This window comes from Betta splendens, chromosome 19 (assembly GCF_900634795.4).
Source record: "Betta splendens chromosome 19, fBetSpl5.4, whole genome shotgun sequence".
Classification (NCBI taxonomy): Eukaryota; Metazoa; Chordata; class Actinopteri; order Anabantiformes; family Osphronemidae; genus Betta; species Betta splendens.
In genome coordinates, this window is record NC_040898.2 from 10876129 (window position 1) to 10898444 (window position 22316).

The window sequence follows — 22316 nt, forward strand, 5'->3', positions numbered from 1 at the left end:
TGTACAAGCACATTGGCAGGGTCAAAGGTTTCCACGGGTCACGGGCGTCATCTGGAGTCTGGCAGCAAGTTGGTGATATAACGCTTCAAGATGACTCGATTGAAAATGAAGCCGAGGGGATCGTGAGTGATCAGATAAGAGTCCCCGTCGACGCAGCTGACTCAGCAACACAAAAAAGGCTTTTGAGGGTATTTTTAAGGGCTCGTACCGCCGTGCCTCTCATGATTCTCATATGATGCATGGAGCTGACACTGGTTAACCGCTGTGACCCCCGTAAATTAGAAGCTCACCAATAAGATGACTGGTTTAATTGGGACTGAGGTTTCGTGCAATGGTTTAGAAACATTTATTCTTCATTCAATCTATTTGAGTTGACTCTATTATCATATCACATGTGAGAGATTAAAAAAAGAACAATTAGCATTTCTCTGTGTGCGTCTGACTCCATATTGGCACCTAAATGCAGGCGGAAGCGATTTACTGGTGACTAGAGCTACTGAAAGGTCTGTGGACACATCCGACCAGTATGTCTGCTCCAACCAACAGGAAGGTCTCCCTTTAAAATGAACACTGACCTTTGACTCCGTGTTTATTTACCTAGTGAAGCTGCTGAATCCAGCTGAACCTGCTTTCCCCCCCCCCCCCCCAACAGCTTGAAGATGCTGTTCTCCTAAGTTTAGAACAAAGGTGGACGACTAGAGAAGGTGATAGAGCAGGAAGCTTTAGGATCAGCCTTATGCTGTGTTTAATGCTGACCTCCCCGGTGTTGGAAGACCTTTGGAGCTTGGTTCTGCAGAGGCCCAATGGACTCCTCATACGTGCGCCTCTCTCTCTCCCTCCAGCTGGGCGCCCGAGGCCACGTCACAGCCTGCATGCATGTTGCTGGGTCAACAGGTTTGCACACAGACAGGGAAAACAAGGCATGATCGATCTGTGTGTGTCACAAGGTCGATGTAAACGCTTTCACAAACGTCGTCAACGTGACTCTCCCCGTTTCCATACACAACTTTCTCCCAATGTTATCAGTTTCTATTTTATTTATTTTTTGTCCTGTATTAGGCTGAATGCCATAATGTGATGGAAAGTTTTGCTCTTTCAAGATTATAGAAATAATATATACTGCTGTAGATTAATGGTTTATGTTTGTTTTATTAGTCCTTTCTAAATATTTGGGATGTGGTGGAGTTGGTGGACAGGTTGAGTCATTTTCTATGATGACGCAAATACGAACGAGCAGCGGCCGAACAGTGTTTTCTAGTTGTTCTGACTTACTGTGTAACTCAAGATAAGAGGCGCGTAGTAGCTGCTGCGAAGCGTGGAGCGCTCGGGTCTGACCTCACGGTGGGGGATGTATTTTTAGAGATAAAAATATAAAATGGGCAAACAACTCGTGTTTGTAATGGCAAGGAATAAAAACATGGAGATCCGCGCGGTTCGTAACGTCACGGTGGGATCTGGGCCTCGGCTTCTCGTGGTCCCGAAGACGGGTATGAGTTCGGGTTGGGGCGCTGGATGCTTTGCATGAACTCTCTCTCTTAATGTAAGCGTTGCTTCTCCGTTCATTCACAAAGACACCAGTCTGCGCTGGCTGAATCGTCGAGGCGCTGGTGTCGTTGTTCCACCGAGCTGCGTGATTGGTCCGCGGGCAGTGATGTCAGCACCCACTTTGAAGTCCCGCTCGGCGCAGCGTCTCGGGCGGACCGAGCTCGGGACAGACGCGCCAGATGGAGTTGGGGCGCGCGCGGACTAGAGCTGCGGCTGCTGCGGCGGCGACACACACGCGCGGCTGCTCCGCGGCGCCTTGATGAGCCCGACCTGTCCGCGCGCACAGCGCAGCAGCGCGTCATGGGGGACGGCGGCGCGTCGCCGCCGCCGGTCAACTTCCACAACGGCACCGGGAGCGAGGCGGCGGACGCGGCCGCGTCGGAGCAGTGGATGGCCGGCATGAGCCTGGTGATGGGTCTGATCGTGCTGTCCATCGTGTTCGGGAACATCCTGGTCATCGTGGCCATCGCGCGGACGCAGCGGCTGCAGACGCTCACCAACGTCTTCATCGTGTCGCTGGCGAGCGCCGACCTCATCATGGGGCTGCTCGTGGTGCCGTTCGGCGCCGCGCTCGAGGTGCGCGGCTCGTGGCTCTACGGCTCCTTCTTCTGCGAGTTCTGGATCTCCGTGGACGTGCTGTGCGTCACCGCCAGCATCGAAACCCTGTGCGTTATCGCCATAGACCGGTACGTGGCCATCACGTCGCCCTTCCGCTACCAGAGCCTGCTGACCAAGGCGCGCGCCAAAGCCGTGGTGTGCACGGTGTGGGCCATCTCCGCGCTGGTCTCCTTCCTGCCCATCCTCATGCACTGGTCCCGGGACAGCGTGGACACGGCCTGCTACGACGACCCCCAGTGCTGCGACTTCGTCACGAACCGCGCGTACGCCATCTCCTCCTCCATCATCTCGTTCTACATTCCTCTGCTGGTCATGCTCTTCGTTTACGCGCGCGTGTACCGGGAGGCGCAGAAGCAGGTGCGCAAGATCGACAAGTGCGAGGGCCGCTTCCACAGCTCTTTAACCGGCCTGACCTCCAAGTGCAAGAGGAGGCCGACGAAGATGCTGGCGCTGCGCGAGCAGAAGGCGCTCAAGACGCTGGGCATCATCATGGGGACGTTCACCCTGTGCTGGCTGCCGTTCTTCATCGTCAACGTGGTGCGGGTGTTTTGCGCGGAGGTCGTGGACAAGAACCTGTTCGTGTTCCTGAACTGGCTGGGCTACGTGAACTCCGCCTTCAACCCCATCATCTACTGCCGCAGCCCGGACTTCAGGAAGGCGTTCAAGCGGCTGCTGTGCTGCCCGAGGCAGGCCGACCGCCGGCTGCACGTGAGCTCCTGCGACCTGTCGCGGTGCTCGGGCGGCTTCGCGTCGTCCCTGGAGCCGCGCGCGCTGGCCACGTGGACGGACTGCGGCGGCTTTGACCACAGTGACAGCAGCCTGGTCGGCACCGCGAAGCTCTCCCACTCGGAGTCCCAGCTGTGACGCGGACGGATTACAACCGCCCGGAGACGCCTTTTTGGAGAGGTTGCGCGCGCGAGCCGGAGCTCCGAGCCTGACTTATTGGCACGAGACAAACCAGAAACCACCAGAAATGTATTGTTTGGGGGGAGATGGAGATGTTGTTTGAAAGTTGAGTCCCTATACGAGTTTTAGTGCCCTTTAAATGAATGTCTAGCCCTTTTACGCACGTCACCACAAAACAGGATTCAGTAACGTGAGTGCGCACGAACGCTCCATGCTCCTGGGGTTTCCTTTTCTTTTTTCTTTTACCGATCAGCATTTCATCGTTAAATTATAGACCGCAAACTATTAAAGGGAGGAGGGTTTCCTATAAATTAATCCAGCGTTCGCAATGGGCCACCGGTTCTTTAATGATCGCTCAGGCGCACAATGAAATAAAGCGATGGACAGGAGGAGCGAAGCATTCGTCCGAGTGATTGTACTGTAGTTGTGTAGTACTCACTGTGTTTTACCTCACACCTCGGGCAAGTGCAAACTGTACGGCGGGTATTTGTTTATATTAAACATTTATGTAAATAGACGTGTATTTAATTAATCCGCGCTGTCTTTTACAACCGAGCGAGTCAACGTGGGTCAGATTCCCACGGCCTCTGTAAATACGCAGTAACGTGTTTTAGTACTGAAGGAGTCTCTGTGTTTCTCTCTAAGCTCATTACGGTGTTGTGAGGTGGTGTACTGACTCTGTGAAATAAAGAGAAGTTGAATAGTTTACATGTCTGGGCTTCTTTTGGAGTGTTTTTAGAGAGATGCTGTGATGTGGGAGTGGGAGCAACCAGAATCTGAGCTCTGAGAAAACTGGGTCTATGCACGTTCATGCACAGTGGATTAAGGGGTTTGTGTTGTGTTTTGTTTGTCTGCCTCAATCAAGGTGAATGATCATCAATACCGTGCCTTATTTTACGCACTGTGCACAGACAAAACCCGCCCACAGCTGCACTGGGTTAATGATTATACGTTCAAATTATGCTGAGTTTAATTTTAGCCCGTTGCATTCAGTGCATGTCAGGGTCCAGGCTGTAACAGTGTACAGTTTACTAATGCAGCACTTTTTGGCTCCCAGAACTCATATGACCCAGAATTTGATAAAATGATGATGATGTCCTTTAGAAAGCTGCTTTTAAACAAGCTGATGTATAACATTGGGCCTTTTAAGTGCTTTACCGGAGCAAACACGTGTTTATGTTAAAGTTATGTTAAAGTTACATAACATCAAATGGTCCAAAATCCAACTAAACCCAAATATTTTGTCAACTCTGGGCTCATTCTCGCTGCCGTTTCCGCCAAGATGGCTCTGAAAGCCTATAGAACATGTTTTAGTAAACAACACGACAGCTGGTGTTATGAAGTGACTCTTACAGGGGAGATTTGTCGTCCTTTCTGGGGAATATTAATTAGCCCTTAAGCCGGGCGTCTTTAAAATGCATTAGCATGGTGTGTTCTGTTAACGATGCTCTCCCACAGGGGCCGCTCGTACATTTCAATTAGGCTGCAAAAAAACGAATGCAACTGAGCTCAGCTGTTTTGGCTAATGAACATTGTTTAGTTGCGATTGGCTGATCTACTGTATGTGAATGAAAGCAGCGGCGGCGGCGCGGCCCGGTATCGGTGATGGCCTCCTGGCACAGGCCCACTTCATTATTAAGCTTTGTTTGTTTGGCAGGAAGTTGGTGTTTGGACAGATTAGCAGTGGGCTCACAGATGGAGGCGCTAATCAGCGGTTTTAGGAGTAATTGTTTCAAATTGCTTGTGTTTCGGTGATGAAACTGTGTCGCAACATGACCTCTGCGCCAGCAAAGGTCACAGAAGCAGGACTGAGTGATTTACTCTGGACAGAGCAGAGGGTCTGGGGTGTTTTGTGAGACCATCCCAGGCAACAAGTGTGAGGATGCATTCAGTTGTTACGATGAAAGCATCTCTTTCAATCCCAGATCATGAACGGCGTCTCCGCCAACCACCTCCTACCGCCATCTGTACGTGATTAACGACAATCATCCAGAACTATCAAAGCATTCAAAACACGGGCTGTTTATGAATTTTAATAATCTCCTCGTAGCCCCTAAATGCAACGATGTCAGATTTGCTCCATATCAGACAGCTGATTAACAACGTGTCCAGAAACGGGTTCCAAAGCATAGAAGGCGGCGACGTAAATCAAAGTCGGCTGATTTAATGCACAGCCCCCCCCCCCCCGTGACCGCCCACGAAAGCCCACGAAACAGCAAAGATGGATCAATTCAGCTAATTACAGCAACAAAAAGCAGCAAACTCACACATGAACCTCTATGCAAATACAGTGATTTTCTCTGGGAGGCGCTTGGAGGGGATGTTGTTACAATCTGAAGGCACTTGGAGATAATTACTGCTGATTGCTAACGACGACAACCTTATCAGACCCCAACAGATATGCTAAACTCACACTATGCAACACTTTCTGCAGCCTGTTCCCAAGCCGTTCCCGGTCTTCAGTTTGCTTTTGTTTGTAAAGCTCAACAAACGGACCGGAGCTTCCAGCCGGTGCGCGCTTGTGACGTGATGGGAGCTGGTCAAAGTCGTCCTCCGTTTTCAGCCTGAACAGCATCCTCTCAGTGCTGGTGCAATGTTTTCCCATATGATCCTTTACTCTCCTAAGAACCAAGTGAGCTCTTCCCCCATTTCCAACATTTATCCTCAGATAAGCATCACAGAGCCCTGATGCATCCTTACAGAATGTCAAACTCTTCCTTCAGAACATCACGTGACTGATGGGTCACTGGGTCCGAAGCTGAGAGCGGAAGACGCCAGTAAAGGTCCATTCATAAACGCCTTCACGAAGTGCAGCTCAGCAATTTATCCCCCCAAAAGTGGAGTTTGTCAGCCTGGTGTGGTTCTGTGTGGGGGGAAAAAAGATGAATGGTTCTAATTTAACACAGGAAGCGCAGGAGAGTGGCATAAAATCAAAGCGTTACGGAGAGAAGACGGCTGCTTTGTCTGATGGGATGGAGCAGATGGACGCATGAACGCTCCCAATTAAAGGATCTATTTCTGTAGATGGAGTTACGTAACAAGTCAAGACAATAAGTGGAAGGTAATAATTCTGCAGAAAAGGCCACATTCAGATGTTTTCATCCTAACGTGCCTGTTTGTGAATGGAGCTCAGTCAATGAACAACAGGCCGACAAGGACAGGACGAGTTTTATCTCCTCCCATCGTGAGCCGCCGTCATTGTTGCAGCCGCGGCCGACGCGGGCGAGGCTTTATACATTCAAGGATGGTCATCTAAGCTGATAGGAGAATGCTTTATCAGGGGGGCTAAAAATAACCTATCAGTAACCACGGGCCTGAATTAGATACTTGAGGCGGCCGCGTGCGACCGCGCCTCCGGGGAAAATGGGAAATTTCACCCACACGTGACGGGAATGGGAACGATGTCATGTTCTGATGACAGGTGCCGTCAGCTGCTCTGTAGGTGTGTGTGGCGGTGTTCAATTGTGGCCGACGGGGTGAGTAAGCGTGTTGTTCAGCAAAAAAAAACGCTTTTGTAATTCTGTTCTGACCCAATTATTATTAGTTCGACGGCAGAGATAAGGTTTCGAGGGGGAAGGTTTGGCCTCGAGTTCAGTTTCCTGTGGTTCTGGAGACGCGCAGAGTCCGATTGACGGCGCCTGACCTCCTGCTCCTACATGCTGACACTGCAGGTTTTCAAGCGGCCGGCTGTGGGAGAGGGGACGTCTGGGCAGAACCGGCCCGATACCTGAGCATCCTTCATTCCCATGCAAATGAAAGCAGGGTAGCAGATGTTTCTGTCAACGATTAAAAAAGAAAAATACGAGACGAGACGACTGCAGAACAAGGAAAGTAAAGATTAATCCTCATTTATTCCCTGGAAACACCACATATACAAACAGAATCTGTATCCTTAAAAACATCTTATATTTTTACAGAATGACATATGTACAAATGTATGTTATAATCACAGTCTGAATATTCCACTGCATGGAACAGGGGGAATCATTGCACAACATTTAACAACACACTGAACACCGCTTCTTCATATCCGCTCAGTGAAGCATGAGGCCCTTTACATTCACCCACACAGTGCTGCAGCATGGCTTGGTTCCAGTACAGCCGGACATTAGAGGCTGCGACCGGATCGGAACAATCGGTGACGAAAGCGAACGACCATCAGATTGAAGACGCGTGCGTTTCAACTAACCGCCTCGACTGAACATTCGTGAACCCGTGCTCAATGCTTCTGGTGCAAAGGTTGCGGAGTTTCAGTATCCGGCTGAATTGAGACGTCATATCAGGCTCCGGCGGCTGCACGTTTTCCCACTGATCCCACATCACATGAAGTGAAGGTACATCAAACACGGATTCCCGCCTGCAGCCGTGAGGAGGCTTTAAGGACTCTACGGCCTTAATCCTGCACACTTTCACCTGTCTTCACACAACAGCCGATTTCAATGCAGCGTATGAGGTTATTTTTGAGAGGGCGGGGGCGTGAAAACCTCCCATCGGCGCGAGTGACTGACAAACTAAACGGAGACGTAGACGTGATCACGTGCGGCGACTGATGTTAAAGTCAGACTCTCTAGATGGAACCCGCTTCATGCTCAGCCTGGTGGCAGCCTGCGAGGAAAGCTCGAGAGGTTAACAAGGCACAAGAGCAGCCATGCAGTCGCACGAGTGGCATATTCACACAGCGGCGCGTTGCACAGACACGAGCCTTACGCTTCGACAAACCGTATACTGGCGCACGAACGTTCAGGTGGGAAAAAATAAAAAGAAGATTAAAAAGAACTGCATTGCACGTTGACCCTGGATATTGGTCTGTAGGTTCCATAGGCGTTCCTGAGCTACACCCGACTCTTCTACAGATGGTTTACTACAACAGACTTCAGCATTTGAGTCTTTTCCCTCACTGGACAAAATGGTTAGTTTCTTTAATTCTGCAAGAAACAGAAATATGCGTCATGCAAAAATTCATAATCTAAGATTTCTTCTCTGGAAACTGGAAAATAATAATAATAATAATAATAATAATAATGACACATTAGACAGATTGGATTAAAAAAATAAAAAACAAGTCAACCAACATCACATTCAGAATGGGCATCGTCAAAGACCAGCTTTTGTTCTTCAGATTTCACGCAGGAGGACTGATACAGCTGGTCGGCCTCTTTAAGTGTAACACCGGTGTCACACAGATGGGCTGCTCTGCTGATGCGAGGGACCCGGTTTCACCAGCTCGTCTGTAAGTGCTGTGCAGCGTTAAAAAAAAAAAAGGGGGGGGGGTAGCGCAAAAGCACTTTTGCGTCACATACCGAGTGCCGTGTGGTCACAATGAAGAAAAATACATTTGGCTTATTGGCAGATGGACATCAGGAGACTGTGTGGAGGACAGAATCCGCTATACATTCAAATGATAAAGTTCAGGTAATTAGTTTACGAGGCTGAAACTCAAAAAGCTACCACAGCAAAAGCTCAGCGGAGATGGACGTCAAACAAAAGACGACGCGTTGTTTAAAGTGGATGGAGTTATGACACTTCAAGTAAAGTTTGGACGTGTGCTGGAGCAAACCCTGGACAGAAGGTGAATCCCAGAACGGAAGGCTGAGGTGCTACTGGCACTTAACACACACACACACACACGTTGCTTCGGTCCACGAGGTTGGTCAGGTGGTTGTTGATGCTCGCGTCACTTCCTCCTCACTCCATCCTCGGGATCCCTCTGCTGCTTTATGAGCCTCTCGATCTCCGCCCCCAGTGTCTGCAGGTTCTCCTGTCAAACAGAGCGAGGCTCGTTAAACTCATTTGAGCTACTGTAGCTCATCTGAACACATGCAGTGACCCTGTTGCTAGGTTACCACTGTTGCTTTCTTGGACCACCTCTTGATGGATGGATGGATAGAAATAGACTTATCATAGACTTTGTGGATTATCCACCGCAGCAAACATGGGACCTTCTCCTGATTTTGCACTTGTCATGTTATTGTTGTACCCATGTTGACGGGTTTGTATAGTTACATCCTGCTCGCTGCCAATCATCCTTCACCAGCTGCCAGAACGTACTCCCACGTCAGTGTTTTGAGTTTGACATGATACAACAACAATAGGAGGCAGCTTGTTTCCAATACATGAACAAAATGTGAAGGAAAACATGATTAAGGCATGTACAATGTGGCCGATCAGTAAAATAAGGAGACGGGAGAGAGAGGAGCAATTGTTTATGGGACACGCCCACAAATATAAACGTATGATAATAATAGTGATGTGTCAAATATTTATAGAGTGATGCTTATGTCATTCAAAACTACTACTGCACTACATTTTCTTAGGGGTCAAGACCATCTGGATAAATCTACTGAGACCGTCTGCACTTAACCTAACTGGGGATTGAGAAGTGGAACAGATTGACCCACTTGCATTCAACACGTCAGAAAATGTGTTCCACTAGAATCAATTAACGCCCCTCAGGTGTTCGCCGCATTTCCTCCTAAAAGGGGTGAACGCTGGCTTAGAGAAAGTCGGCCACAGCATCGATAATTCGCGTGCTCCTTGCATTAACGGACGCCTCACCTTCAGAGTGATGTTCTTCAGCAGTGTGTCCTCCAACACAGCCTGCAGCTTCCTGTTGATTTCCAGCGACAGGTCCAGCGTTAGGCCGCTGTCGGCCGGGTGGGACGTGTAGAGCGAGGCCATGATGCCCCCCCGCCGGCCTAGATGCGCCTTGTTAATGTCCGACGCCTCTGATGAGAGGGCCCCCGTCTCCTCTCTTAGCACATAACTTTGAATAATTCTGTAGGAGGGAAGAAGGGGGAATTAGACAAAAGTGGATTAGTTTCTCTAAAAGAAATTAGGAAAATGAAGTGAGTGTGTGGTGGCATCAGCTGGAGACTGTTGAGCAAAGAATATGAGTGAATGAGATTCACAAGAGGAAGCACAGAGGGCTCCTACTGAGCACTAACAGCATTTTCAGCAGCAGAAGAAGCGGACATTACTAGAATTTTAATTTCAGTGGGATGGCTTTTTCAACTGGTGCACAGGAAATGTTTAGCTCTAATCAGAAAGATTATTACTGTGCCAGAGAAAGAAGGAACCATAATAATAACAGTCGCTGCCAGGAGTTTATTTCAATTTTTATCTTACTAACTATACAAAACTATACAATAGAGAGATTAAACTATGTTTTTGTCAGAGAAAAGAGAATTCATCAGCCCAGCAGCTTCCAACCTCCAGTTGTCCACTTTTCCCAGCACTGCTAAAAGAATATGAACAAAAGGCTGAGTTTCTATTTAGAGGAAAAGCAACATCACTGAGATTCTTATCAGTGGCTGCCTCCTACATTACTAATGGTGCAAAACAAAAGGATCCAGTACTGCAGTCAGCACACACACAAAATGACACTTACCTCTGACTACTCTTGCAAGGGGCCATTTTTGGACCCCCGCTCCATCAGGACAGTATTTAGTAAAAAAACAACACAAAAAAACAAAAACAAAAACAGTGACAGAAATTAAAGAGTGTGTGGTACGAGGACAGCAGGTGAGCATGCAGTGGTAGTTCTGCGTCAAGTACAACTTTCACATCTGCTGCCGCTCCACAGCCTAAAGCGGGAACTAAACTTTGGGCCCAAAAAGTGTCAGGAAACAGAAGACGCAACGAAGAAAGGCTCCGCCTGTGGTCCAAAACATTTTAATAATGCCATATTTTAGCTTAATAGTATTCAGAACCTCGCAGGCTGAAACCACCAGAGGCGCCTTGTTGAGACATTACATGTTCCATAAATTATAGGACAGGATCCATTTGGATTCTCAATAGTCATGCAACGTTTATATTGCTTTTTTTTTTTTTTTTTTAATTTCCACCCATTCAAAGTGAGAAGAACTGCAGTAACGCCGGTCACCAACAAGCATCGGTTTGTGTTTGTCTCGTTTCAGCACCTGCTTCGCGCTTAGCTAGCTCATCAGTGTTCACCAGGACGTCCTGGAGGGATAGGGACACAGAGGCAAAGAGGACAAATTCACATCCTCACTCCGGCTAGTTTAACACCACCCCCCGCCTAGCTGAGATTTGACTGAGCTAAATTTATCCCAGTAACCGTGGGATTTGTTCTCAATTTTAACTCTTGAATGTAGGTTGAGGCTAATGGAATCAATCCAAGTCTATACAGTAGCTGGGAATGGAGTGAGAAGTGCTGTAGGAAGGAGGGGATGATTCGAGAGGAATCGAGAGGGATGGCTGGAAAGCATCACCTGGCAACAAGAGCCAATCGGATGCAGAACTTTATTGAATTGTGCCGAGTGAGCGTTCCTGGCCAATGAACAACATTTCTCCCATTTCGCATACATTGTATTATGTGAGAAACTCATCCCATCACATCCCATTTTGTTCTGGCACAGGCCCACAGTCCACTCCAGGCCAACACTATACATGAAGTGTGGATGCGATTAAGATCCAAACATACTTCACAATGTGTCCTCAGTGGCCATGAATATGGATGAAATGCCATTAAGGGTAAATACTAAAGTATTCCCTCATGAGTGAAGCTTGACACGATTTACAAGTACGGTGTTTGCATAATGTATGTTAGGATCTAAAGGAGGAGGTGGAGGAGCTCTGAGTAAGCATACTGAAGCACCAGAACACAAAGGGCTGAGGTGCATGTCCCTAAAATAAAGTCAGATGAACTGATTTGTTTTAACCAGACTAAGAATATGAACTGAAAACGTTAAACCTGCCTCGTTATGGCTCTACTGATCTGAAACACTGCTTAGAAGACAACGGGGAAACCTGTTTAGGCCACTGGGCCCGGGACACTCACTTGGTCTTTTTGCGGATCTCCTCCACCAGCTGCTTGATGTGATCCTCCATGAACTCGATTTTTTCCTGCTTGCGAGCCAGAGCCTTTTGCAGGCGCACGATGCGCTCCACCAACACGGCCTTGTCGACTTCTGGGAAACTGTCCACCACCGCCACAGAAGGACCCGCCTGGCTCTCAGGTGAGCGCTCCTCGACACCACAGTTCCCAGTGTGGCGGGCGTTCAGCGAACCTGGAAACGGCACCGTGCCCATTACAAAGCTATTAGCGTCACCGTGGCTGTGTTAGCAGTAGGAGGGGCTGTTTTACTAACCAGATCTTTACATGGTGAATGTAAAAAGCTTTATACAGTATACGTTAAATACTAACCAAAGCCAGGAGCAGTACCTGAGGAACTAGAACGACTGCCCATGCTGCTGACCTCCCTGTCACAGCCTCCATTCTCAACTTGCTCCAGTTTCTTACGCGCTGTAGACAAAGAAAAACACTAGTTTTAGTGAAGGAGAGCAAAACGTCTAAAAACTGTCATTTCAACATTACAAACATCCTTGGAATAACTTCTCGTTCGATTATGCTGCTACATATTAAAGGGAAGGTAAAGTAAAAGGCAAACTTATAACCACTTGCTTTACAGTAATTATGTTACCAGTAAGTACAGAGCGAAACTTGAACTCGCTCTCTGTGAAGGTGTCCGCTTTAATAAATGCGATGCAGGTAGCTTCAGAAGAAAGATGCATGCTCAGCAAAATATTACACAAAATATCCAAAAAAATGACTACGCTGTAGTCACAAATCGTAAGAGAGATGAATGATCACAGGCACTTCTGATGAAAAGGCTCTTTCTGAATTACATGCAAACCTAAGTGAAGAGTTTGTGAACACAATAGGATATAGCTGAACTGCTTTTAGGTAACCAAGCAGGCGGAATCTTTAAAATAAATTTGTTTGTACCTGTCTACTCAGTAAGAGCCTAAAACAACCTTTGCCACCAGTTCTCCAAGGTGTGAGTTTGTGATGGGAGCCACGCTGGAGCTCATTTCCCACCTTGCGTTAGTTGTTTCGTCAGGTCCTTGATGTTGGCGGCTTGTTTCCGCTTCTGAGTCACCAGTTCATCCCTCAGCTCCTCGACTCTGGTCTTCAGGTGCGTCACCTCGGCCTGCAGCGCGGCCCGCTCCTCCTGCAGGCCCCGCACCTCCTGCTGCCGCAGCACCTCCTCTTGTTTCAGCTGCCGCGACTGCGCCGGGAGAACAGAAAAATGGACATCTACGTTAATCTGTCCTGACTTTAAAAAGGTAGAAATGATCACTGTTCAAGGACACTGCATGTTCTAGGTCAGACAAGCTCTAACGAGAATGTCAAAGGCGCAGTGCAATCTCTGTACAGTGCTTTTGTTCCCATGCGAGGCTTCATCAAATTAAAATGTGTTACATCACTTTAATCGTGTCACTGTATTAAGACAAATTCTTTCTGTGCCCTCAGTTCAGCCAACCTTGTCATCTAATAGTCTGTCAGTCTCCTCCAGCTTCGCCTGCAGCTCTGACAAACTCCTGACGAGCTGATCCACGTGGGTCTGCAGCGCGTTGCTCTCCGACTGGAGCTGGGCGTTCTTGCTGCTCAGCTTCTCAGTGAAGCCCAGCAACTCGGCCTCGCGCTCCCTGCTGCCTTGGACGTCACGCTGGAGGTCAGCCATCTGGTTGGTCAGGCTGTCCACTTCCTCGCGAAGAGAGGAGATCTCCTGCTTGTCACTGTATGTAACAAACAAGAGTGGAGGAAAACAGACATTCAACGCTCTGAGACAAACTATTGATTGAAAATAATACTGTCTAAACTTTTAACTGGCTCATTGTTTAGTTAAATACACTCTAGTTTTAGCTGGAATAATATTTTACGCTTAATAAGTCAGGATGAATGTTCGCTATCAAAATTACTGGTGATTTTAAGGTTGGACAGAAAACACTGGTATCAAATGACCTTTTTCTAGCCAAGAACTAAAAATGTGGGTGCACGTGGTGGAAAAACTTCCTGCTGCTCAACATTCCAGCCAGAAAAAGTAAAAAAAAAAAAAAAGTAGAGAAGCTTTTGCATAAATAAATTTGGGCTTGAGCCACTGTGGCACAAACTGAAAGCAACATTTCAACGAGAGGAAAGTTTCTCTATTAAGTGATCTGCACATGACCGGCAGAGCCACACAGGGACCAGAGATCCTTCCTTCTCTGAATGCTATATTGGTCCCTGACCCATCTTTAAGTGCTCTGATACAGTATTTAAAAAAACTCAGCATCTACAGTATATTACCAAATATCGATGTTTGAACAGAAGGCAGCCAGGCATATTTCTGGTTTATCAGCTTGAAGTGAAACAACCAGGAGCAAACGATGAAGTTTATTTCTGAACCCGACTACTTTTTTAAAATGCTAAGCTGACATCTGGTTATTACAATCAATGTCTGACTTTTATTCAGACCTTAGGCCAATGAATGCTGACATGACATACAGTATATAGCAAGCAAAGGCTCTGCTCCATTAGCTCCATCTTGTCGTTTGATGGCTCAAGGGGAGTCACAGATGTGTGTTGCAAAAGCAGTGGATGATGAGCTTGGCTTGATGCTACAGCTAAGAGCACATGCATGCTGGTCAACCAGAACACGGCCAGCTTGGGCTCTGTGGCTGTCTATTCTACATCCTGCATCATCATGGTGAGAGTGTGTGGCTGTACCGCTGCTGCTGCTCCTGGAGGACGGCGATCTCCTCCAGCTTTTCCCTCTGGCGGCCGATCTCAGCTTTCTGCCGGTTGATGATCTCTCGGTATTTGGTCAGCTCGTCCTCCCAGCGTGGGCGCTCATCCTCTAGACACTTCAGCTACGGAACACCACACACTCAGGCCACGTGTTCGCCCCGATGCTGTACACCTGTGCTGTACGTGTGGCATACCTTGGTGCGCAGGGTCGTCAGCTCATCCATGCCCTCTTTGTAACTCCTCTTGAGATCATCCAGCTCTTTAGCCTTCACTCTGTGAACCTGCCAGATGCAGAAGTGTCTATATTAGATTCACGTGAACTGCTGTGAGTTTTACTATCTGCTCAAAGAAGCCACAGAAGCTTAATTCTAAAATGATCTCTTCCAATTCGGATTATTTAATACAAATTATCATCAATCAATGAGTTCACATCCACTTGAATCACACTTAATGAAATATACTTGTGTCTGTGTGTGGGGGGGGGAACAATAGCAGCAAAAACATACAGTAGCCTCATTTCATTCTAGATGCAGTTCCTGGCCGTCCATGAGCTGCATTCATTAAAGTTATTTTTCTTATGCACTCATTAAGCATGTGAAAACCAAGCTTAATAGGACTTTGCCTAAACAGAGGCATCAATGGCAGAGCGCTACTGCTAGTTTTCTCAAAAAGCTATTAGTACGCGGTGGTATCCAAGACAACACACCAGTGATGGAGATCTCTGCAAATTTCCTCCATTTATCCCTTTCCACCCTGTGTTAACACCCATACAGTACTTGGAAATTCAGCCGTCTGCATTATTTATGATTGAGCTGCATCATCATTTGGGCGTGACACACATACTAAGCTAAACGAAATTCATTCATCAGCACAACAGCGAAATGAAAACCCAGTTTAAAAAGGATGAGTACTAATAGATCGACAACGTATCATTATACTGTTAGAAACTAGGATGGCTGACACAAGAGAGGCAAACGAAACAGGATTAAATAAAACATTTCAGCTAAAATTAATCTATCAATATGTAATTACTGTTCAAGCTTGACAGGCCTGACGGTATTCTAGGAACTTATAAACGCCCTGCTGAGACAAACTTGTCTGTGAAATGACTGCAAGAAATAGGTGATGTCTTCTGGGTTGTTGTTGAAACTCCCGGCTCCATATTGATTATTTCTAGGGCATTTATTTTTAAGAGTGCGATTCCCTTTAGAATGGGGCACTGAGAAAAACAGGCCATTGTGTTTGGATCGGGTCCATGTCTGTGCCTGTGTGTCCACATCATGAGTGCCAGTCTGTTACTCATTCCTGGTTAAGACAATTACATCTCAAATTTAGATAAGAACACCGGAAAAAGGGCCTTTTACTCAAACAGGTGCTTTTAGTGAGGCTATAAAATATGCTAATTAATAGTGGAGCTGTATCAGTAATTTTCAATTTTGGGTGGAGTGGATGAAAGATACAAACAGAAGCTTCATTTCTGTCTGCAGATATGAAACAAGCAATGTCGGGCTGTCCTGAAAGCTCAGCATGAGACAGTGTGTGGTTTAGCTGCGTGAGCAAGCGCTGTAGTTTCGCGTGCGTGCACGGCGGCCGTCACCTCTAATTGGTCCGTTTGTTCCTGCTTGTGTTTCTCCAGCTCCCCTTTTGTCTGCCTCAGTTTAGCGTCCAGCTCATTGGACTTGAGCTCCTCGGACTCCTGGAGAACAAAGGGTTAAAAAACAAAAACAAATCCAGGCGTTAGGCAGGTAGACAACAGCTGGAACAACACATTCTGTGAGGAAAAGAAGCACGACAAAGATAATCTGAGTTGGTTATGTTTGTTTTAGTCCACTTTAACTTCCGTGTCCTTCTAAACTCTGCTGATGTACTGTAAGTACCTGTATACTAATATTATTAGTGTTCTTTAAGGATATTGCTTCAGCTTGATGCCTTGGTCTGTAGTAGGCAGTAGCTCAAGATCAGCTCAGCAGCACAGCTCTTTACCACCATCATAAGGTACAAATTAAAACTGCCTCTCCTTTAAGCCTGGTGCCAAAGCTGCAGAGGGATTCTGGGACACGCTCTGAACGCGCGTACGGCCTCACTCGTGTTCAAACAAACAGAAACATCACAGACCTGGTAAGTTCGGATCATGTCCTGGCAGTTTTTGCGGATCTGCTCAGTCTCCTCTTTGGCTTGGGCCAGTTTGGTGGTGGTCTCTCTCAGTTTGTCTTTCGTTTCCTAAACGTACATGCATGTGTAAAAAAAAAAAAAAAAACAGAGTGGTGAGCAACACAACTCTAACATTTAATACAAATTACAAATTAATTTACCAATTAAATTACCTTGTGTGCATCCGCCTCACTTTTCAGTTTGTTCTGGGCCCATTTGACTTTAATAAGGTGCGAGTTAATTTCATCCTTTAACTTTTCTACCTCCCGAGACAATCTGCCGACCTCACCATCCTGAGAAAAGAGATCGGGGAAGCAGGAATACATGTAAGTTGATGTTTCTGTTTATTTAGCTAATATTTAAACAAAGTAAATATTAAAATAAAGCATACAGCTGTGTGTCAAATCAAAACTCAGAATTGTACTTTCAAGACATCACTTGAGTAAACACAACAGCATTTACCTTGGCCTCATACAGCTGCTGCAGCCGCCCCTTCTCCTGAGCCAGCTGGTTTCCTCGCAGTGCCTGGCGGTCTACTTCCTTGGTGGCGTCCCTCAGCCTCTTCTCCAAACTTTCCTTATCGCGTCTCAGGTCGAGTGCCTCTTTCTCGCCCCGAACATATTTCATCACCATGGTCTCCTTCTCTTGTCGTGCCTCTTCGCACTTCTTATTTGCCTGCGATTGCACAGAAAAGGTTTGCGTATTGTAGGTGCTCAGTGCTTTTTAACAGGTAGTGCTTTTATACAAATGCTCCCTCCGCTGCTTTCACACCTGCGTGTCCATTCCTCACCCCAATGACATGCTCATCCTCTATGTCTCATTTTTTTATGTTTTATGTTTTATGCTGAACCTGCACTGTTTGCTGTAACAGGTTAGTGCTTAGGAGAACGAGAGAATGAGAGAAAAACAGTGTGTTCAAAATTATAACAACATGATTTCATGCATCAGGAGTCCCAGTGTGCATTTTAAATTAAAAAGTTAAAGAAAGAATGAATTAATCAGTTAGGGCGCATGAAGCGTCTACTAAAAATATGACCTAATGTTTCAAACCCCTCTAGTTACAGTTTACTGGGATTGGGTCATCCTATTAAAACAAGGCACGACTGATACAAGGTAAAAGCCTAAAAGACACCACTGAGTACTAAATCTACTTCATATTGTTCAATGAACAGTGAAATTAAAAATTGTGAAGTGTGACCCGACTGTCAAGAGGGAATAATCCTACACGCTTTCAACCAGGTGTGCAAACTACTGGATAAAAATGTGCTTCCTTGCACTATTCCCTGCAATCTGAAGAGTTTGTTGTGCAGAGGACCTTGACCACTCAGCAGCCAGTTTTGTGCGAACGTTTTCAAAGATATGCAGGGTACAGTGCGTGCCGGGAATCGGTGCATACAGATTTACTTGACCCGTTTCAGCTTTAGCGTTATTTTCATAAAGATTGTCACACAGTGATCCAACAAATGCGAGTTTAACGGCCTTCGTTCATCACCGATGAGCTCACAGGTAAATTAAGAGGATACTTCCCTTGATGTGGCCAAAGAAAAGGATTGTTTTTACTGTATAAACAAATTACAATGTACTATTGAAACCCAAATTCAAACAAGACCAGACATACAAACATAGGTCACCCTGTGACAGGTCGATGCAGTGCGACCAGTTTACGACCACATGGGTTCCAGTTGTACCTGTTCCAGCCGGTATGCCGTCTCCTTCTGCATCTGCTGGAGGGCAGCCTTAGCGGCTTGGTCTTGGTGAATGAATTTATCCCTGGACTCCCTCAGCTCTTTTATTAGCTCCTCCACTCTGCCTTCCAACTGCAAAACAAAAGGAATAAACCGGATAAGCAACTTGTTAGACAATATGTGAGGCTGGGCCAGGCGTCGCCCTGCTGATTCAGAGTGTGGGCAAAATAAATGCAGTCAGCACAAGAAAGGAAAGCCTGTTTGGCACCGTCCTAGGTTGCTGAAATCACACAGGTTTAATGTTCAATGCGTTTGGAAACACTCCATTAGCAAGAAGCCTTCATTTCTAGACCTGTGTTTAGACAACATAAATTATTTCCAAACACGTTTGCTATTCGTTACAGCAAATCCCTCATCCAATGCTTAAACAAACACTCTTGGCTAGAAAGCCATTACTCGGCACGACAAAGCTTCACCAGGCCCAATAAACAGATACTTGTGCAGCGTTAGATAGATGACAATCTTGGAATCAAAGGAAAATGCACAAAAAAGACACAATGCAGGCATTAGATTCTTATGAAAAGGACACAGCCCTGGACCACATCACCCTTTTCATCCCAACAGGCTGCCGACTTAGATTCTAGGTTTAATTGGACTGGAGTTTCACTGGGACCAGCGCTGCTTCACAGCATTTGTCCTCTGGATTCCCCTTAAGAGAGTCAGTAATGTCTAAGCATCTTCCTTAGGCTGTTTCTAGACCAGGGAAGTATTGTTTTACACGCATTCATGTTTGCCGTGACTCAGGGAAAAGCAAAGTCACTGGTGCTGGTCCAAACCAATGGTCTATTAGACAATCAGTCATTAGTTGGTTAAGGCTGCAGCAAACTGTTTTACAGGTCTCTTCTTTTATCCATTATACCAGACTAGCAGGTGCAGCCAGTCTTATTATATTTGCGGAAGTCAATGTCCAGCACTGAGAGGATGTCGGACTGAAACTGCAGTGGAGCCTTTCAGTGTTGATGGAAAATATAAAAAAGGTAAATTGGCTTCCATTGTTTTCTAAAATCTATTAACAAAGGCCTGGCAGGAAATGCAGCTGCAATGATGAATATAGCCCTTTATTGAAGCACGCACTTATTTTGGACCAAGACACAGATTTCTGTCTGTGTTCCAACACAGAAATAGAAGTATTTGAAACACTGAATATATTCAGTAACTAACCTTTTGAATCGTGAGCATGTGCAGCTTTTCTGTTTCTGCCCTCTTTTTCAGCTCGTCCCTCATGTTGTCCTTCTCTGAACATATACCCAGGATCAGCTCCTGATGCCTCTTGTTCTCTTCAAGCAACCTGTAATCACAAATACACAGCGCACAACAGCGATTCAGGTCAGCACCAAAGCAATGAAGAAAACAGACAGTGGACTGTTAAAGCCAGAAGACAGAGCAGAAATCAAAATAGTTTTTCTCTGATCAGTTCATTTTGGTTGCTACAATAACACAGAGAAGCTACTATTAGCAAGTAGGCTAATCTCCTGCTAAACCGACCTCATTATAATTAATACCTAGTACTACACAAATACCCGTTTAAGTGGCCTAGTATGCAATATACTCGATGCAGGATATACACAGCCATATGTTAATCTGTATAATTTACAATACAGTTCATGCTGTTAACTTACAAAAACACAAGCTTACCCTTGAATAGCTTTCTCTTGCTGTGCATACTTGTACTGTACACACTTTTCAAATACCACCATGCAGCCCTCCTGGTCTTTGGAGAGTCCATTGACAGGAGGATTCCCTTTTCTTCCACCTCCGCTCTCACCCTCAGGCAGCCGACAAGCCAGCAGCTCTGACTCCAGCTCATCCAGTAGTGACTCCTGTGACAACGAACGCTCTATCTGGGAAATAAGCTTTCTGCTGCAATCAGTGTCATATGGGCTTGACATGGAATGCAATGGGACTGAGGTTTTGGCACTGATTTGAGGGCTGGAAGCAAGTGAAGAGCTGATAATATCAGAGTTAGGTGTAGAGGGGCCATTAGAGATCCCAGAGGTGGTTGTTGAATCTGTGGTGGAAGTACTTTGGACAGAAGACAGTGTCGAACTTTCAGCCAAACCACTATTCTCAACTTCTGTGGAACAATTGGCTACCAAGGCTGATGGCTGCTCATGGATATTTAGATTGATGGCATTAGAATCCTTAATGTCATCAGAGGTCTGTGTTTCTACTGTCCCTTGTGAAACAACAACAGGGCTTTCCACTACAATATTAGAAGTGTTTTCTGCAGTTGTCAAATTTCCACAGTCATGACAGTCATCACTTGCATCGGCATCCGATCTATCTGGGTTGACGTGAGAGATGTCCTGTTCATTTTCTGGACTGGATTTGCTGTTCTGCAGCTGTTTCATAGTAAGAGATTCAACCGACGAAGACTCATCTTCTGATCCCCTCAACGTGTGTGTATGCAACATTTGACCAGGCTGCTCCATGGTCCCTCTCTGCTTCAAACCTGGTAGAATAAAACATGCTTGAGTTTTCATAAATTGTGGCTTACAACCAACAAACATTCATAAATGTGTCTGAATAAAAAGCACTTGTGTTCCTTTGATTTGCATGTTTACCTGTTACCAAGTAAAACATGCTTTCATAGAAGGCACACAGACAGTAGGTGCGGTTCTGTCAAGACCTTTGATGTATTTGTAACTGTCATAACCATAAACTAGCACATGTATTCTAGTTTGTTACACAGGATCATCACCTCTTGTTAAAACATTAACAAATCATGCTAAAACAAACTTGGAAAAACTGTTTATGTACTAAGCATGTTTCTATGAAAACCACTGATAAACAAAGAAGCTGTAGATCAGATAAAAAGTTCAGGATTGGATTTAACCTTATAAATCTTATATAAATAAAACAGCTGCAGTCTAAAAAAAACTGGCGCTGTCAGCGTTGTGTGTGTGAGAGAATGCATGTAGTTAAATGTTAATACAACTCTCTCACTTATTGAGTTTAAAGATTATAGGTACAGTCTGAAGCCCTGATCCAAAATCCACTGAGCACGATTTTCTCCCCCTTTCAATACGACCTTTTCCTTTTAGATAGTGGTAACGCCCAGAGATGACTATTAGAAGAAAGAATGTAACTACTGTGTTTAGTATCCTTTCATCCTGATGATGGAGCATAGCTACATACAGCATCAAAAGGCAGCTACCTACGTTAAACAATGAAACCGTAACATTTGAAACGTAAAGTGAAAGCATGCACTAGTTCTGATGCTCTTATGACAGGTGTCATGCCGTAGTAACAGTATTCAGTAATATTACAAACACGCCTTACACATCAGACTAGGGGCTTGATTCTGTCACCTACATGTACTTTATATGTACTATCGATTAATCATCATTGTGGTTTCTTTCGTTCCAGATTAGACTGTAGCCTTTTAGCGTTAGCAGATTAGTTAGTTGGCATCGACAACACACCAAGGACATATCTTACAAGCCCTAAAACGCACCAGTATATTGACAGTAGTTGCTTCGATTTGATCTAACGCTAAGATCAGTCTGACATACTGAATGCAGACATTGCCTACGTTAGCTAGCCTTGCTAACCTTGATAAGAGAGGCGTTAGCTAGCCAGGAGAACAATCGGTTGACATTAGCTTAAGCTAAAGCCACCATTTAATATCAAAGATAAAAAAAAGCTTAAGAAATATATTTATATTTTCACCCACCTAATGCGATGTAATCATGGTGTGAATGAAATGAGAGGCAATCAGGAAAAGGGTGAACTCTGAGCTTGCTACCTTAACAGCTGATAGCACCAACAAGTCAGTTTGATATGACACATCAACAAATATGGCCACTGCGGGAGAA

The 22316-nt window shown here is 45.9% G+C and overlaps 2 protein-coding genes across 3 annotated transcripts; one reads left to right on the forward strand and one right to left on the reverse strand.

Moving 5' to 3' along the window:
- The first annotated feature begins 556 nt into the window (after positions 1–556).
- Positions 557–3777, forward strand: adrb1 (adrenoceptor beta 1). The gene has a single exon (XM_029133736.3). It carries the CDS (start codon positions 1846–1848, stop codon positions 3025–3027), a length of 1182 nt encoding a protein of 393 aa, XP_028989569.1. The 5' UTR covers positions 557–1845; the 3' UTR covers positions 3028–3777.
- Positions 3778–6901: 3124 nt separating this feature from the next.
- On the reverse strand, positions 6902–22309 carry ccdc186 (coiled-coil domain-containing protein 186). Of its 2 annotated transcripts, none has more exons than XM_029133733.2 (16): positions 22175–22309; positions 20134–20950; positions 19660–19786; positions 18442–18570; positions 17216–17428; positions 16927–17046; positions 16718–16822; positions 16200–16298; positions 14797–14883; positions 14582–14724; positions 13356–13611; positions 12911–13100; positions 12254–12334; positions 11870–12098; positions 9625–9844; positions 6902–8827 (listed from the first exon to the last, which is right to left on the reverse strand). In XM_029133733.2, the coding sequence occupies exons 2-16, from the start codon at positions 20928–20930 to the stop codon at positions 8744–8746; spliced, it is 2880 nt and encodes a 959-aa protein (XP_028989566.1). In that variant the 5' UTR covers positions 20931–20950; positions 22175–22309; the 3' UTR covers positions 6902–8743. The 2 variants fall into 2 exon arrangements, with proteins under 2 accessions (XP_028989566.1, XP_028989564.1); XM_029133731.2 differs by having other exon boundaries at positions 12236–12334.
- Positions 22310–22316: the final 7 nt, after the last annotated feature.

Coding starts and splice junctions, on each gene's coding strand:
- adrb1 (XM_029133736.3), top strand. CDS start 1,846: ATGGGGGACGGCGGCGCGTCGCCGCCGCCGGTCAACTTCCACAACGGC.
- ccdc186 (XM_029133731.2), bottom strand. CDS start 20,930: ATGGAGCAGCCTGGTCAAATGTTGCATACACACACGTTGAGGGGATCA. Junction 16,299..16,717: donor ACATGATCCGAACTTACCAG/GTCTGTGATGTT, acceptor TTTGTTCTCCAG/GAGTCCGAGGAGCTCAAGTC. Junction 13,612..14,581: donor CTCCAGGAGCAGCAGCAGCG/GTACAGCCACAC, acceptor TGTTACATACAG/TGACAAGCAGGAGATCTCCT.